Source organism: Lissotriton vulgaris, chromosome 1_1 (assembly GCF_964263255.1).
Source record: "Lissotriton vulgaris chromosome 1_1, aLisVul1.2, whole genome shotgun sequence".
Taxonomy (NCBI): Eukaryota; Metazoa; Chordata; class Amphibia; order Caudata; family Salamandridae; genus Lissotriton; species Lissotriton vulgaris.
Genome location: NC_141685.1, coordinates 1,408,949,494 through 1,408,968,035, shown reverse-complemented (window position 1 = coordinate 1,408,968,035; position 18,542 = coordinate 1,408,949,494). Strand labels below are relative to the sequence as shown.

The following is an 18,542-nucleotide window of genomic DNA, read 5'->3' as shown; positions in this document are numbered from 1 at the left end:
TTGAATTCCTGGAGAAATGGGGCAGATCAGAGGTGCAGGGGAAGGTTGTTCCAAGCCCTGGCCGCCATATGTGAGATGGAGCGTCTGAAACAACAACTGCTGTTGCTTAGGCGGATCCGGGGGTCTTCGCGAGGAAGAAGGATGTGGATAGGTATCTATTCAGTTGGTGGAAAGACATTCATTTATTGATGTATGCTGGTCCTTCGCTGTGCAGGGCTTTGTATTCATGAGTCAACAGCTTAACCTGACTTTTCTTCTGGATCAGGACACAGTGTAGCTACTTGTGGTGTAGTGTGATGTGGGTCCTTTGGGGAGGTTGAGAATAAGTTTTTCCCTTGAGTTTTGTATTTTCTGTAGTCTCTTCTGAAGGTGTGCAGTGATTCCTACGTAGAGTGTGTTCTCATAGTCCATTCTGCTGGTGACGAGGGTTTGTGTGACGGTCCCTCTGGTGTTGATTGAGAGTCACCGGAAGATCTTGCGGAGTATTCGCAGGGTGTGGAATCAAGCAGATAATCAGGCATGTACACTACGTTTTAGCAGAGAAAACCTCTTTGGTGAAGTAGGATTAGTTACGAGTAGCAAATAGCCCGTCAAATTTACATCAGTCGATTATGGACTACTTCTGCCTCCTTTTCTCTCATTATTGCTTATTTCTTAAATTGAGGAAAAACATGGTTTCCATTGTATGCTTTATATCCCTGCTTATTGCATGTTTTATCCTCTCTATAAGTATGTATTGTCAAACATTCTGCTCAAGTGATCTTGCAGTTAAGCACACCGTTTTTGTTCTGTATCCTAGGATCCGAGCAAAGATTGTGGATCCATACAACAAAATAGTGTCTCGCACAGCGCAACTAGCAAGGCTGCAGGTACGCAATTCACATTTCATATATTTGTAATTCTTTAATCAATATTTTATTTATATGTTTTTGTTAAAATGTTTCTAGTATCACTACTTGTCAATATTCAGATAAGTTGGCTCCATTATTAGCTAACTCATTAAAGGAATCCATACATTCAACTTCCATTAATGGAATCATTCTCAGGCCCATATATATTACAATAAGTCCTTAATATGTTTGGAACAAAATCGTTCTTTTTCTTCTTAATTACAGAATATGATACTTAGAGCTTTTCAGGGAGAAGGTTTTATTTTCCAACTAGCAGATCTGCTTGGATCGCAACACTAGCTTCTGGAAAGAATATGCTCTGAAGTATAACAATGCTGTGTTGGAACTGATTGATGGGACATTGAAGGGTTGCCTCATAAGAAATAAATGAACCCATCAGCGGCATCAATTAGCAGTATACACAGCAGATTACCCATTACCAGGAGTCACACTACAACCGCTTGTCAGTGTTGCCTCGCCTTCCTTCAATCCTATCCTCACTGTTTAGAGCGGATGTGCCACCCCAAATGCTGGACTAAGGTTCATTTTAAAGGAAAGCAGATCTATTAACCAATAGAGCTATAATCAAACCAGTGTTTGTGAGGGATCGGCTGGTGAATGTACATGGATTGTGACAAAGGATCAGAGGAGAAGTGGAGGCAGTGTAGCTGTAAAATGTGATAGTGAAGGCATACCCCAAACTTTGAATTTTCTGTTATTTTAGGTTTTATGTTATAGTGACTGTTAACATATCAGTCAAACTTAAATAATCTTAAACTTTAAGTTAAAAGTGGTCTGGTGTGTGTGGGGGGGTTTCTGATGGTGGGTTTGTGGACATTGGATGGTGTTTATATTACTGTGATAGTGGCTTGTGGTTCTCTGATGTGTGCGTGCTTCTAATTTTATGTTGGCTTTTCTTATGGATTGTTTCTTTGCATGTGATCTGTTTTGCTTTTGATGGAGATTGCAAAAGTGTATTATACAATTTTAGTGTATCTTCCACCTTGCTCAAGCACAGTGTTAGAATTTCCTTCTTTTTCCCAACACATTGCCTTTCCCAAAGCTTGGGGATGAATTCTGCCCGTGCCTTACCCCGAGGTGATAGTTTTGTTTCCAGGCCTCAATGATCTGCCCTGCTCTTCCTGCCTATCCAGCAACAGTCTGTGGGACACAAAGATGCTCAGAAACTTAACTCAGCTGTGCCTTGCAGCATTCAGAAAGAAGTGTAGGAGCAAGGCATCTTCTCCGCCCTTTGTTTCCTTTTCCAACACCTCTCTTCTTTGGGTCAGGCAGGGGATGTGAGAGGGAGTGATAATGATTACCCTGCTCTTCACAGTGCAGGGCGGATGGTAGCTTCATTAAGTCAAAAATGTGGTGCAGGTCGGAGATCAGATGAATGTAATATCTTCACTTGTGCATTTTTGGTCTTTTTTTTTGGTTTTGTGCTGCAGACATTTTTGTCACCTTCCCATGCCACCCTTAACTGTTGTTCAATTTTAATTATTTTTAGGGAAATTATATTAGTGTTGGTGATGCACTTACCATTAAAGTGACACTGTTCAGTTTGATAATAAGTTTGATAATAACTTTGGCACCATTTGATGAATCATCAAAACATTCTGCCACTCATTTGGCTGATCACAACAAGTATCCTTCAGATCTATCTAAGGTGAAAGTATGTGGAGGGGGTAGTTGTCAAAAAAGGTGGATTATTTATTCAGGCTTGCATAGACAATGTTGCTCTATACTATAGCAAAAAAATATATAGAATTACATCAAACTTGCCATGAAAGTAGAACTTCAGTCAGAAAGCCTGCTTTTTGTGGGGTTGTTCAGATGTATCAGAAAAAAGTGCCAGGTAGGTTTTGTATGGTTAATACATTTGTTTTGGTTCACCTTGCATGATAACCATTTCTGATATTTCGATGGGGCCCGATAGATAAGTATACAAAAGTCCTGAACAGTTTTCCTGAAACAGAAAAGTGCTTCTGCAGTGCAGTGAGCATGCCAAATAGCCAAGTCAAAATAACTTTGTTCAGTGGCCAAGCGGTCCAACAGGGCGGATGCACATTAGCCTGGCTCCTGTAGCCCTGCTTTATCTTACATCATCCTGCCGATAAGCAGCACCACCTTGCCCAGGTGATCAATTCCTGGGTTGCCTGGAACCCCGGGGCGCTTCATTGGTGATAATTGTGAGCCTGTGGTGGTGGAGTCCGTTGTTCAGTGATCCATAGCGGAGAGAGCCTGGGTCATACGGCCAGGCCGCAGCCTCAGGGAACTCGGCCTGCAGCACATCCGGTTATGGTGGTGCCCTGTTGGAGCTGCAGTGATCAAGTCTCAGACCAAACCGGGATCCGGTGCCTACGGTGCCAGATTCATCGAGAGGACTCCGTCTGCGCCGACTCCGCACTCAGAGTCGTGTATGGTCTGGGGCACCCGATTGAGGCCCCGTGGGGGAGTGGGGCGCTCAGGCCTGCACACTTTCCAATGCCCGGCGCCGATGGGGGGGGGGGGTGTGGGGGGGGGGGGGGAACTCGACCTGTTGATTTCCCCGGATGTTGCCTGCATGTAACATTGGCCGGAGTGAGAATACACACTGGCCATAAGGACACGAGGTGAGGAGGGGCACCCACATACACTGATTCTGACCTCCGGTGCCTCTTTGACGGGCCCTGGGGTCGGTAGAGGCCTCAGAGCCCGCTGCTTGTTGTTGGCTCAGAGACTGTTGCCTGCGTTGGCCCTGGGATTGGACCAAGGAGGGCCTGGGACACCTGGCCGAGATCCAAGATGGGCGTACTCTGAGCCGTGGCCTAATTTACCTCTGGATATTGCCTGCATTTAACAGCGGCCGGAGTGAGGACACAGACTGGCCATAAGGACACGAGGAGAGGGGGGCGCCCACATACACCAACTCCGACCTCGGATACATCACTGACGGGCCCTGGGTTGGCTGAGGTCCCTGTGCCCGCTGCTTGTTGACGGCCCGAGGTCTGTCGCCCGCGCTGGCCCTGGGATTGGACCAAGGAGGGCCTGGGACATCTGGCTGTGATTCGGGGCAGGCGTGCTCCATACTGTGGCCTGATCTTCATCTAAGTTCCCGGCAACGAGGAACTGAACGACGTGACATGCGGATCTCTCCAGGTATGGCCTAGGGTTCATTGGGGCAGTGGTGGGATACCCGGTGAACAATAAGAATCTGGCGAGGTGCCTGACGCTTCCACATTCTGCCCCTTACCCTGAATGCACCATCGATGGCGCGGTATATACTTGGCCCCCCAGGAGATTACGAGATCTGGGTGGCCCTAGAGGACAATACGGAATAGGTTGCCGCCTTACTCAATCCGACATGCACCGAGGTACAGGCCTGTGGCCCTTGACCGCGGAGGTACGGTGTCTCACAGATAACTGGCTGCCAAAGTGTCACCACATCGCTGATTTATCCTACAGTGTACACCTGCTTGCCCTTCAGCGTGACTCAGCCATCAGAGGAGGACGAGGGTTGTGCCCTTTAGCGGTTGGGGGATCGCCACGTCAGCAGAGGCGGCCGGGTTAGGTCCTGGTGTGGCTTGTTGATGTGGAGGATCCTCTGTTGCGCAGAACCCCTGTATCATTCGATACAGGGGTTCTGTATCGAATCTCTTGATCTTACCCGCCCCAGGGGGCATAGACTCCCTGTTCTATTTCCCGGACCAGAGTACACAATTACCCCCTGGGACCAGGGTACACAATTACCCCCTGGGACCTTCAAATTACAGCTCTATCATCATCACCATTTCCAAGGACCACTCAAACGTTTCTTCAAGGAAACACATTTATGTGCAGTGGCACCTGCACCGGCTCTACCACCCCTGATAATGCTGCCGTGGCTGCGACGGACACCGCTGCGATTCTGCCGGTGATTGCCCAATCGCGCGACATGCTTGATGCTAAAAACGGTGCAGTTGCTGCGGACATAATGTTGTTGTTCCAGGACCTGCGTAACGCTGTGGAACGGATCACACAGGCTGAAACCAGAGTCTCGGTAGTGGAAGACGACATTACCATCCTGAACGTAAAGTTGCCACCCTCGAGTCGCTCTCCAAGGGCCTTGCCGCATGAGTGGAGCATGCAGAGGGGAGAGCCAGATGTAATAACTTAGGCTTTGTGGGTTTCCTTGAGGGATGCACGGGCTCGGACATGTGCACCTTCCTAGAACATTGGCTCAAATCTTGGATCTCCGAGGGTTGTCTGTCACCCTGCTTCATACTGGAGTGAGCCCATCATGCACTTAATGTGAGACCTTTTCCTGGCGCCCGTCCCCAAACCCTAATCGCACAGATCTTAAACTTCCACGATTGGAATACTATTCTGAAACAAACTAGAGGGCAAAAATCCCACACTTATGAATCCCAACCAATAATAAAATTCCCTGATAATACAAACTGGTGCAGCAGCAGAGGCAATCCTTCACGGCTGCGAAGACACGTCTTTGGGAGTTACAGATTCCATATATGTTGCTCTTCCCGGCTCATCTTCATGTCCGTTATAAAAACAGTACCTTGTTCTTTAACACTCCAGAGGACGCCTTTCAATGGATGGAAGAACGTCGCCCGGTTAAACCACATACACCTCCACCACGAGATTCAAACTCCTCAACTGGCGACCCGCGCCACAACAAAGACAACAACCCAACGGAAAAAAAACGTCATTAATCGAGGTCTTCTTGGTGCTCTGGATCGTGATGCGACAGGCAGGTCAATAAACGAGATAAATGATGCAGGGCTTTAAGTGGGTCGACTCTTTGGATTTTAGAGCCTACTTGTAGGTGGGTTGAGGAAGTGCTTCTTCAGCATGATCGGCACAGGATTGGGTTACTCTACATAATTGGGCATTTTAGATCACAAAGACAATCTATAGGGATCTATGGGGATCCATTGGACTGTTCCAGACTTTAACCCCCGTTGGGGTGAGGACTGTATACACTCCGCAACAGATACTTCTGTTTTCCATGAGGTATTGGGGAGGGTTACAGTGGGGTGGTGGGGGGGAGGAGGGGGGTGTTCTGGTTATTAATGTTATTGGTTCAAGTTGTCCTAATGTCCCCTTTGTGCATCCTCGCAGTTAGTATTCTCCACACACATTCTATAAACCATATCTCGGTACATCATGACTACATATTCCTCCAAAATTGACTTGACTGGCAAAATATCAGTGGTAACCTAGAAAGTCAGAGGCCTGCTTGATAAGGTCAAACGGGAAGCGGTCCTCAGACACGCAAAACAGTTCGGGCTGACACCCTGTTACTTCAAGAAACACATTTCCTGGCTCGTTTTGGATTCATTCAAACATTCCACTCCAGCTTTACAAGGGGCTCTAGAGGAGTAGCCATCCTAATCCACCGTAGAGTACTGTTCACACACATTCGCACTTGGGCTGACATGCAGGTCAGATTTCTTTTTGTTCATGGCACTAGGTCAGCTGGACCTATATGTTCATATTATTAGAACACATGAATATGGGCCCCGATTCATAGCTCTGATTAGAGTATTATACACTGCGCTAACAGCTAACGGCCGGACAACATCTCTGCTTTTTCTGATACAGCGGGGAACAGGCAGGAATGCCCCCTCTCCCCTCTTCGCCCTTGCCATAGAACCCCTGGCGGCCTGGGTACGTATAGATGCACTATACCGAGGTTTTGGATGGACCCCCTAAATTTCTGATTATATTGCGCTCTATGCAGATGATCTGTTATTCTTCCTGACTGACCCCCATAGATCAGGCCCCAGAATACTACAGATCATGCATATCTTCGTCTCTATATGAACTGCTTTGGCCACTGCAGGGGTCATTGGGGAATGGCCGATGGGCTGAGGGGCTCACTATAGTATCACAGGGGCTCACATATTTGGCAGTTTACACATCGGACACACAAAGTCTGTCCTGGAAACGCAACTTGGAAGAAACAACAGAAAAGGTTAAAGCAGAGATTAAAAATTGGTCTCCACTCCCCCTATCCCTATATGGATGCTCGGCCATATTCAAGATGGTCTCCCTACTCAAATTATTATACCACTTACAGTCCCATCCATATCCAGTCCCCATGGTATGGTTGCGCCAAATCAACGCAATGCAGGGACACTTTATCTGGGAGGGTGGCACCGCCAGAGTGGCCCTACGTACATGTGCACAGTCCACTTACTGTTTGTGAGGGCATGGCCGCTGCTGACATACAAGCTTATCACGTTGCAGCACACCTACAGGTTCTGAATGAATGCTCGTATGGATCTAGGGACGACCCTGCCTATCGACTCGAGCAGTGGATGATGGGAGACCCCACCGTTCTCTCGCTCCTATACAATAAGACTGACTACTCCAAAGATCTTCCCCCCCGCTACACGCGTGGTAATCCTAACATGGTGACAACCCCTACGTAGACTCGGATGGTGGGGACGTCTAACACAAACGACCCCTCTCTTGCGGAATCGCCTGCTTTTGCAATTAGCTGATTTACCGGGCTTTGGCGGTTGGGACCGCATTGGTGTCTCAACATTAGGGGACGTAATGAAAGACACGGCCCTCAAATCATTTGGAGACCTCCAAAAATAATTCCATATGTCCCACCCCCAATTTTATCAGTTTCGGCAATTGCGACAACCTCTTCATACATACATTAAAAATATGATTACCCTCACAGAATTCAGCCCTCTTGAAGGCAAACTCCACATGGGGGATCTTGAGGAACATAAGATATTCAAGATCTATTAAACCCTAGTTACTAATAGCCCAACAACCTTAGAGGCTCTAAGAGTCGCTTGGGATACCGATATTGGACCACTAGATGAGGACGACTGGGCTGAAGCCCTACGATCACTATGCGAGGCCGCAATTTCTTCTCGACTTCGTCTCATTCAATTTAAATACCTACACAGAGCATATTACACCCGACACAGACTAGGGACCGCAGGATCGATTGCTTTCCTAATATGCCTTCAATGCGAATCGGACAAAGTTACTTTCATACACACAACCTGGTCCTGCTTGGCCCTAGACCGGTTCTTGAGAGGGGCTCTCACTTGCTTAACGGAGGTACTGGCATGGGACAACCCGAGGTCTCCGAAATTAACACTCTTACATAGTACAGAAGGCATAGGGGGTAACCGATACAAAAGACACTGTTTTTATGTCTTGCAGTAGCTAAGCGGGATATAGCCAGGCTCTGCCCCACAATGGAAGACAGGATTAGACTTCATTACGGAGTTGGAGCTCTCCGTTTTTATCGCCTGTGGATGTCCACAGAAACATACCAAAATATGGGCAAGTTGGGCCACCTATTGGTAAATTCCCCATAAAATACATGAAGGTGCAGAGAGTCATTTAGATGCAGAGATTAAAACATTCATGTAGAAATGGTAGCTATGCAACATCACCTATTGATATAACTTCGATGTATGGAATTACTCCTTCTACTTAGCTGAGATGGGACAATGTTAGAATTGGACAACTAGAATGTTGTCTTTAGTATCTGGCCTTGCAATGGAGTGTTTATGGAAGCAGACTAATAATATATGTACCTCGATAATCCTTATTTAAGCTGTATTGCTTCGTGTCACATGGGCCTATTGTATGGTAAAAAAAAAATCAATAATAATTGTTATTAAAAAAAAAACTTTCTTCGATTTGACATAGCAAATCATAAAGGTACAATAAAAACAATTCAGTATTTCATTAAAATAAAATACAATTAAAATCAATTTTCTCATACGTGAATAAAACTCACCCACTAAAAACCACAATACATAATAAATTATCTAAAAATTGCTGATACAATAAGGCCGGTTTTATTTGTTTGAAATCCTGAGGCACAAAAATGGTCTTAAACAGCCCATGAGACAAATGAAGGTAAGATGTGAAGCATCTAGTGCAACAGCCATATCACATGAACATATGGAGGGTCCGAAAGTTTATACCACCCCACCAATAATTGTAGAAACAGATTCGGATGGAAATACTTTAAAAGTTTTCTATGTAATATTGGCATATCAAGCGTTAAATACAAGTCTAGCTTTCGCAACGATTTTGTAAAGCGCACAAATGCCCTGGGGCGTCCCGGCGCTGCGGACCGCAGGCAAAATCTATGAACAGGATTACTGATTGAACAGCCAAGTCTTTAGCCTCTTCCTAAAAAGAAGCAAGGACTGGCACTCTCTTATCTCCAAAAGGAGAGAGTTCCAGAGTCTGGCTGTTGTAACGACAAAGCGTCTTTCACCCCGGGCTACCGTTTTTGTGCGTGGTACAGTGAGCTGATGTGCCGTGGTGGAACGGAGCAATCTATTTGGACAGTAGGAGGTTAGCTGATTTAGAAGAAACTGAGGGCCTATTTTACGTGAGGCTTTATAGGCAATACATAATGTCTTAAATTTTATACGATTCCTGACTGAGAGCCAGTGATATCTTTTGATTATGTAGGAAATCGGTTTGAACCTGGTTGTTCTGGACAGCATTCTGACAGCCGCGTTTTGGACGGTCTGCAATTTTTGGATCACCCTGCTTTGAGCGTTAGCAAACAGCCCATTGCAGTAGTCTAAGGATGACATCACTAATGTGCTGACCAGAGTTTTCCCAGCGTTTTCAGGAAGAAATGGAAGAATCTTCTTAATCAGTCGAAGTTTATGAAATGCTGCAGATGCCGTCCGATTTGCATGGGGTGCAAATGTCAATCGGTCATCAAACAGAATGCCTAGGTTCCTGACCTTGGGAACTGGGTTAGGTGGGGATCCTAGTGAAGGGGGCCACCAGCAGCTGGACCAGGCAGGGAGTAATTTGCCAAAGATGATAACCTCCGTTTTTTTGGAGTTCAGTTTGAGGCAATTGCTGGCCATCCAGTCACTGATGGCCAGCATGCCCTGTTGACAGTTGGCTGCCACCCTTTCTCCGTTGTTATGAACCGCCAACACCAGCTGTGTGTCATCAGCCTATGATGTAAGGCCCATCCCATATGCCTTAATGACTCTTGCTAGGTCCAACACGTAGATATTAAATAGTGTCGGACTTAGGGATGAGCCTTGCGGTACCCCACACGACAGTGTCAATTGGAAAGAATGGAAAGTGCCCAGAGACACCGCCTGAGTGCGGTTAGAAAGAAAAGGTGCCAAGAGTTATTTTGCCATGTCTTGAATCCCCATTGCAGTGACACGGTCGATCAAGATGGTATGATCGACCGTGTCAAATGCCTCTGACCGGTACAGCAATATGAGCACCTCCGTACCTCCTTGATCCATGATGGTTCTTATGTCTTCTGAGGCTTTGATTAAAGCTGTTTCCGTACCATGTACTTTCCGGAACCCAAATTGGGTGTCATCTAGCAGTTGGTCGTGTTCTATATATTTAGAAAGTTGTTGATTCATCACCTTCTCCACCACTTTGGATGGGAAAGGGAGGCTAGCTATAGGCCTATAGTTCTCAGTCTTGTCTGGATCTAGGTGAGGTTTTTTTAGCAGAGGTTTTAGAAAGGTCTGCTTCCATGTGGTGGGATAGATCCCTGATGTAAACATGGTGTTGCAAATATTTGCCAATACTGGAGTTATTAGATCCGTGATAGGGACTAGGACCTTAGGTGGACAGGGGTCATTGGCTGATCCTGTTTTGATGGTGGTCATTACCTCAACGATTTGATCACTGGAGACTATTTCAAAGAGGTCCAAGAACATGATCTAAGGGAATTGAAGTTATGGGTGAAGAATTATGATTTGTGTGTGCTGAAAACTCCTGGTAAATCATATTTACCTTATCATAGAAATAGTTCCCTATTGAGTTACAGAACGATTGTGATGGTATGGGAGCTGCCACTGCTGATGGACCCGCTAGTTTGTTGACTACTTGATATAATTGTTTAATTGAGTTTTTGGCTGAATTAATTTGTGCTGTGTAGAATTTACTTTTTTCGTGCAGGATCATTGTTTTATATTTACCAAAAAGGACCCCTTTACCCTAGCAACATCTGATTTAGAGATCGAGCCAGGGTCAATAAAAAAGCTGCAATTTACCCAGTTCAGCCAAAATGATAATGATCTAATTAAACAATGGAATCCAATGATATTGATCCAGATGCAATCACTTGAGATCCTCCTATTAAAATCTATTTCACTTTTTTAGCCATACTGAAAACCACAAAAGTAAGGGCGGATTCCTATATGATCCGATATAAAGTCAGCACCCAATTCCCCATGCACAATCTCTGCAGGTACACTGGGATCCTCCATATCTTCCTAAAGAATGTATTTTCTGCTATTTGTATTGATGGACAAGGCTTATATCCCCAGATCTCCCCTCAAGTAACACAGTTGGTACACATTTCGCTTTGTAGAGATGTAATATAGTTTTTTTTTGTTTAACTTTTTATTGAATGCAGTAGTTACACAGTACAAAATATCAAGCCATCTTGTAGGTAAAGAGTAAATTTCCAATATACAATCATACATTTTTGTTTCGGGTAGTTCAATAGTATGAATCACACCCTGTCTGGTGTTAGAGTTTCTCATATTATTTACACCTCCCTCATCATTGTTCTCCTTCCGAAACCTCATCTTCCCGATCTCGTGGCGGCTTGCATATGTCTCCCCAAAATTTCTTCCAAGTCTCCCAGATTTTACTCCACTTCCGGGGACACCCCCGATTGATGAATACCGTTCTCTCGGCTATCATGGCAGCGTCCATGTCTCTGCACCATGATGCGAGTGTCTGTAACTCCGCCGAAGTGATATAGTTTTAATATGGCTACCTCTTAGGCGTCATGAGAAAGCATCAATGCTGTGAGCTATCCTGTTGAACAATAGGACATTTGATCTCATCAAGGGATCCCAGTTCATTTTGCTGTCCAATAAAATGTCCAGATAGGAAAATGCATCCACTTTGCCAATCTGATGATCTTTAATTGCATATGTTTTGGTTTTGACATTTTTCTGGCCTAATGTCATTGTGTAAGATTCAGTATATTTAATTTTCATTCTCAGATTATCCATAAAATTGTAAAATAGATTTAATAAAAAGCTGCAGGACATTCACTGTATGCGCTATAAGGTGGGTATAGTCCGTGAATAGTAATGCTGGGAACAATCTAGTCCCTACCTTTGGTACGTCTTTACTATGACTTCGTAAAAAACTGCTCTAGCCGGTTAATGTCAATAATAAAAAGCATAGGGGTCAATATACAGCCCTGCCCGACCCCCCTCCCCAAGTAAAAGTGCATGATGCAATCGTTGCTTGCCCCAAATCTTACATTATCTTCTAATCCTAAGTGCAGATCATGCAAAAAAGCTTCAAGAGCATCATTCACCCACATGTCCCTCAGCACAATCCACCTATCCACTAAGTCAAACCTGTTCTGAGGTCCATGAAGGCAAAATAAATCTTTCCCTCCTTGCTACCGTGTGTTTGGTAATTAATAAAGATTCAAATTCTATTCCACTGTTATACGTCCTGATCTAAAACCATATTGAATTTCCAACATGATTTCCTTACTATCTGCCCACTTAATTAGCCGATTAAGCAAGACCCTAGCAAGGACTTTCACTTCAGCGTCTATCAAAGAAATTGGTTGTTCTTTCCAATATGGCCACACACTACTGCCTTTAAATGTTGAGTAATTAATGGGGCACAGAGGTCAAAACTTGATGTTAAAAAGGTCCCCAGGGATGCCATCCAAGCTTAGCGCTTTTCCTGAGGTAAGACTCAAAATTCCTTACTTCTCCTCAGTCAGGTCAAAATATCGTTTGAGCTTCCTGTATGAAGGGGTGATGAGGATTGAATGGCTGCTGTTTACTTAAATAGTTTTGAAGTGGGCTACCCAATTCTGGGTGGTGATAGTTTGGGCCATGTCTTGTGCTGCTACCTCATTGAATAATGGCTGATTCACTACTTTCTAAAAGGCTGACCTATCTCTAGAACTGCAGCCCTCCATTAGCGTTTCCCATGCTTCTCTTTCAAGGGTGTTCTTCCGGTTCCAACACGCCAGCGCATATAGCCTCCTGACCTCCTTTACAGCTTCTTTTGACCTTGGCTTTTGCTGGAGGACCAACCTTAAATCTTAGTCTAAAGACTTAGTACATCTCTTATCGAAACATTTAGGACCATAACTGTCTGGCCTTTTGTTTTTCCTGGTTAGGGTGGTCTGAACCTCTTTACATGTAGTAGAGAAAGATTCCAGAATATCTTGGTCATTGGAGTCTAGATGCAGGCACGTTTCGAATCCAGAACTGTACTTTTGAACCAAATGTCTCGGAAATTCCCCTGAGATGATCTTGCCCCAGCCAATATGCCAACCTTGTTCCTTAATAAAAAAGGGTTTCTTTAGGAATGTTAACGCTCTTATCCCCTAAGTCATACCAGCAGAACTCGGCTAAGAGTGGGTTATGATCACTATTAGCCCTTCACTGTGTCTTACACTTAATAAAAAAGGAGATCATGCCATCAGACATGAAGATAACATCTATAGATTAATTAATGCCTCTACCCTTAAATGTAGGTGTTGAACCAGGGGACTCATACTCATGGTCAGCCATGAAGTTGGTAAGGTTAAATTTGGATAGCATGAGATTTAGAATATCTCCCTGGCAGGAATTACTAAAATGGACATGCTCTGAGTCCTTACAGTAATCTTCTTTTTCACTATTAGGACTACACAAGGAACAAGGGTGTATATTAAAGTCTACTGCTAGCAGCGTTACAGGCACAAAAGACCAAACAAGTAGGGTTAATTCCCAAAATGTTCTTAGCTCGGCTTCCAACAAGACCTCAGATGAGGGTGAGTTATAGATGTTAATTACCAAGACCCTGACCGTATGCAGGAAAGATACAACATCCAGGATAATTCCTGAATCAAATGGAATTTGCTCCATGTCGCAACCTTACCCCAAGTTCACAAAAGTCGCCAGTCCTCCCTTCTCTCTCTCATGTAGTGCGAGTGTTGCATCGGCCCTAAATGCCTTGAACCTATTAATGAAAGAGGTTCCCGTCCACGCCCCATGTCTCCTGGTAGCACACTATCTCAAATGACTTCCAAAACTCAAACCCCTGAACATCAGCCGGTAAAGATCTCATCAGTGCTACATTCCATCGGAGTACTCCTAAGTTTTTTTTATGCTTCTCCTTAAGAACCAATTGTCCCTGGAACCCTCTTTTGTGCTGGCTTCTTCCCTGCCCACACTGTCACTGGCATCCGCATAAGAAAAGCCGGTCTCCCCCATATTCAGTCAATCTTTCTCTGCTAAGACTTCAAACCGATTATATATGGGAATCCCATCTGAGCTAACACCTCTAATATTTTTTGCTAATGGGCTTACTGACAACCCTCTCCTTGGTTGGCTGTGAGCTCGAGCAGGAACACAAACTGCTCAGGGTCTGGTTTATAGAAGTATCCCAGTGGTAATAATACAATATTACTTGGTTCTAGCTTAGTACTCATATGCCCAAAAAGCAGACTTTTTGCCAAGGGAAGTTAACTAAAATTGGCAATAATACAATCCCCTTGCCTGGTGCCAATCCTACCCACCATCCTGGTCAGCAAAATTATTTTGGCCCAAGTGGATGGGAAAATTCTGTGAGAACCTAAATAGTTCACAGTTTTATTAAGCAGCTCCTCATGGGTCTTCTTTTGGCCCTTCCTCATACCAGGAACTCCTGCAACAATAATTACATATGGGCAGGAGGCGGGAGGTAGACTTATTACTGTCTGTTTTTCAAATTGGACTAACCACACCCTGCTTCGGCATTTTCTCCAATTCTGCGACCCTGTGGTGTGATTATGGGCTGCTCCTCAGGTTGAGCGTTGCTGCTACCTACTACAGTGCCCCTAAGTTGAGTGGATTAGCATGAGTATTTAGGCCAATGCCTGAGAAATCCGGTGAAGTTATTGAAATGGGGGTGAGCAAACAGGGAAGGTGCCCAGAAGAATTAAGGTGTTGTAAACTGCGAGGCTGGACCTTCCCTGTAACTGCTATGGCTGTGGTACAAGAGTCCTGTTCCGATATCTCCCTCAACTTTTTAAGTTCCAATAATGCAAGGTCTGTGACATCCTATTGGGAGAAAATCGGGAGCAGTTCAGCCCTCAGATGCTCTGTAATTTTGGCCAAATCCTCAATCAGGACGGAACCAGACTATCTCCGATTCAGGAAGCGGCTGAAAACTCACCTGTTCCCCTGAGCCTCTTTTTTCCCCTTCCTTCTTCCTTTTCACTTCCCCTGTTACCCTCTAGCTTGTTTGGATCTTCGCGCTGGGATACTTACGGGTGACTACGCGCTCTACAGAACCCAATAATAATAATAATAATAATAATCAGCACAGTCCTTGACCCACCTCTGTCCTGATCGTCCTTATCCGCCTCATTCCCTTTTGGTATGAGGATGGGTCAGCTACTTCTGCTATGGTGTGATGCACATTGGCTGAGTACCCTGGATGGCCTTCTTGCTTGTCTTATGTCTAGTTAAACATTTGGAGCTTTTTAAAAAAAAAATTTTAAAACCTTTATTGTAGTAATGCACACAGCTATTCAGCCTAACATCCCGGAGGCAAGGCAGCATGGTATCAGAAGGAGTGGTGTGCAAAGCGATTCATATCAGGACAATGCAGGTTGTTTTTTTTATTTTATAGATAAACAAGAACCTAAACAGAGGCGCCCGAGGGCGCAGAAGAAAGGCAATGGAGAAGGAGGAATGCCCATGAGTCAGTAGGAGGCGTCAGAGGCCAAGTAAGATTTAGAAAAGAACGGAAGTAGGATGTAGGAAAGGGGGGGGGGAGGAAGGAACAGGAGAGTTACACACGAGTAGCATAGCTGGTGTCATCGGCTACGGTGACAGGTGTTCATCGCGGGGAAGCGGCTCTGGTGGCAGGCACAAGTCACCTCTGTAAGCATTCCATGCCCCCCACACCTTATTCCATGTCTGAGGCCGCCCCCTGGCAGTATACACAGTCTTCTCACGCAGCATACACCAATCCATGTTGGCCTTCCATTGCACCACCAGGGGGGCCGCGTTGGATCCCCACTTCTGCGCTATATCCCTCTTAGCGACCATGTTGCCCAGTGTAGCCCAGCGAGTCTGCGCCGTGTTGTAGTCATTCGGCTCCCAAACATTGAGGAGGCACCTACGCGCCTCTGCAGCCAACTCAACTCCAGTCACCTCCCTCATCACTCGATGTACTCTCTCCCAATAAGGGGCAATAACGGGGCACTCCCACAATATATGCATAAAAGTAGCAAGGGCTCCGCAGCCACGACGACAAAAGCCATCAGGCGAGAAGCCCATACGTACAAGCCGGGGGCCGGTAACATACACCCGGTGGAGGATTTTAAACTGCACCAGCCGCAGACGCGAGGAGATGGCGACCTCCTTAGGGGAGGACACAGCACTTTGCCAGTCCTCGTCGTCCAGTTCCAGGCCATCGGCTACCCACTGTTCCCGCAAGCGCTGAAGGAGGTCGAGTCTAACATTAATCAGCTTCTTGTAGGACAGAGAGATGGCGCTATCTGGCATATGTCCGTCCAGAACTCTGTCCTCCAAGGGGGAGCTCTCGGGGATTTCGCCCTCCTCCGGTCTAGCGGCAGTTATTGCGTGCTTAAGTTGGGCATAACGGAAAAACTCTGTTCCACCTAGTCGGTATTCCGCCTGGAGTTGCGGAAAAGTCTTGACTTCCCCCCTGGCCAGCACGTCTTCCACCCTCGAAATGCCTATGAGGTCCCACTTGTCGAATCCCTTGGTATGCCAGAGCTTGCCTAAGATATCTGAGTCATATAGAGGGGTGAATTTCGTCAGTCTGCCCTGCCAGCCCTGTATTTTATTGATCGTTCGCCACGTGTGGACCGCCGCCTTGGTCGGGCCTGTGAGGCGCCGATCGAAGGATCTAGAATAGAGGGCGCGGTAGTAGTTGCCGCCTTGCAGGAGCCATCTATCCATAGCATAGCCCGGGCTGTCCACAGGACCGTAAAGGCCATGGTTAATAGCGGTAAGTTGAGAGGACCACTAGTACCTCCGCACATCTGGTAACGCAATGCCCCCATCATACCACGGCATCGTAAGCTTCTGGACAGCGACACGGGGTCGACCATCCCAAAGCAGGGCACGCTGCAGGCTCTCAACCTCCCTAAAGTAACGAGCCGGAACAAGGTCCTGAGTGTTCTGCAAGGCATACAGGAACCTGGGCAGGGACATCATCTTAAATAATGCCGCTCGGCCCAGGAGTGAAAGAGGGAGCTTGCGCCAGTTCTCCACATCCCTCCGCAGCCGGTGGAGCGGCGGGAGTAAGTTGTGGTCATACCTCGCCTTAGGATTGTTTGATATATAGATCCCTAGGTACTTGAAGCCCTGCCCGGCCAGTTGTATGTTGCAACCTCTAGGGAGGCGCGGCGTGTCACCCTTGAGGATGTAAAGGGAGGATTTGGCCCAATTAATAATCAGGCCAGAATAGCGCCCAAACAGCCTAAGCACGTCACACGCCACAATAAGCGACCTACAGGGGGAGGTGAGGTAAAGCAGGATGTCGTCCGCATACAGGGAGACCCTGTCCTCGAAGCCCGGGGACCAGGAGATCCCATGCAAGTCAGGGTGCGCGCGTAGCATAGCCGCGAGTGGCTCCAAGGCCAACGCAAACAGGAGTGGTGACAAAGGGCAACCCTGTCTGGTGCCGCGGTGGAGCGCAAAAGGAGCAGACATGCGGCCGTTAACCGTGACAGCAGCCAGAGGGCAAGCATATAGAAGTTGCACCCAGCCCAGGAAGCCCGGTCCAAACCCAAGCTTTGTCAGTACCGCCCATAAGTAGCTCCACTCCAGGGAATCAAAGGCCATCGTGGCATCAAGGGAGGCAAGTACCGCCGGTTCCGTAAGGGCGTGAGCTCTGGCCATGACCCCGTGCAGGCGTCTCAGGTTAAGGGCAGTGTTGCGGCGGGGAATAAAACCGGATTGGTCCGGGTGTACCAAGTCGCTGATAACCCCGACCAGCCGGTTAGCCAGTAGTTTAGCCAGGATCTTGGGCTCCGCGTTGAGGAGAGAAATGGGGCGGTAGGATCTACAAACATCCCGCGGTTTGCCTTCTTTATGGATTACCACTATGGTGGCCAGCCGCAGGTCCAAGGGAAGGACACCCTCCTCACGGGCCCGGAGGAACATATCCCTCAAATAAGGAGAGATCACATCCGGCCGGATCTTGTACAATTCAACCGGTATGCCATTGGGGCCGGTAGCTTTACCCGCTCGCAGGGCGCGGATAGCCAAAGCAATTTCATCCGCGGTGATATCCCGGTCCATATCGACACTTTCCTCTTCCGAAAGACAAGGGAGGTCAATTGCCGAGAGGAACTCAGCTGAATCGGCCTCAGAGCGATCCGAGCCGGCTGTATAAACACCCCGAAAATAATCTGCAAAAGACTCGGCAATGGCACACGGGTCTGTGACCACCACTCCGTCTTCGCCCAGGATTTCCGGGACCACCCGGCTTGCCATCTCCCGCCTGTCCAACCAGGCCAGCAGTTTACCGGCCTTGTCACCGACATCATAAATGCGGCCCTGCTGCTCCTTGGCCAAAACCAGGGCAGCGTTCGTAGCGAGGTCATGATACTCTGACTGTTTCAGGGAGAGTTCGTGTAGGAGAGAAGGGTCAGGCTCAGGCCCCAAACGGGACTCGAGA

The 18,542-nt window shown here is 46.7% G+C and overlaps 1 protein-coding gene across 1 annotated transcript in view; it reads left to right on the top strand.

The window, feature by feature from the left end:
* Window positions 1–18,542, top strand: part of COG5 (component of oligomeric golgi complex 5) — a 1,241,975-nt gene that overhangs the window by 193,933 nt on the left and 1,029,500 nt on the right. The window contains exon 5 of the mRNA XM_086929720.1: window positions 800–869. Coding sequence (XP_086785846.1) covers window positions 800–869 — 70 coding nt within the window. The remainder of the gene's footprint in view (window positions 1–799; window positions 870–18,542) is intronic.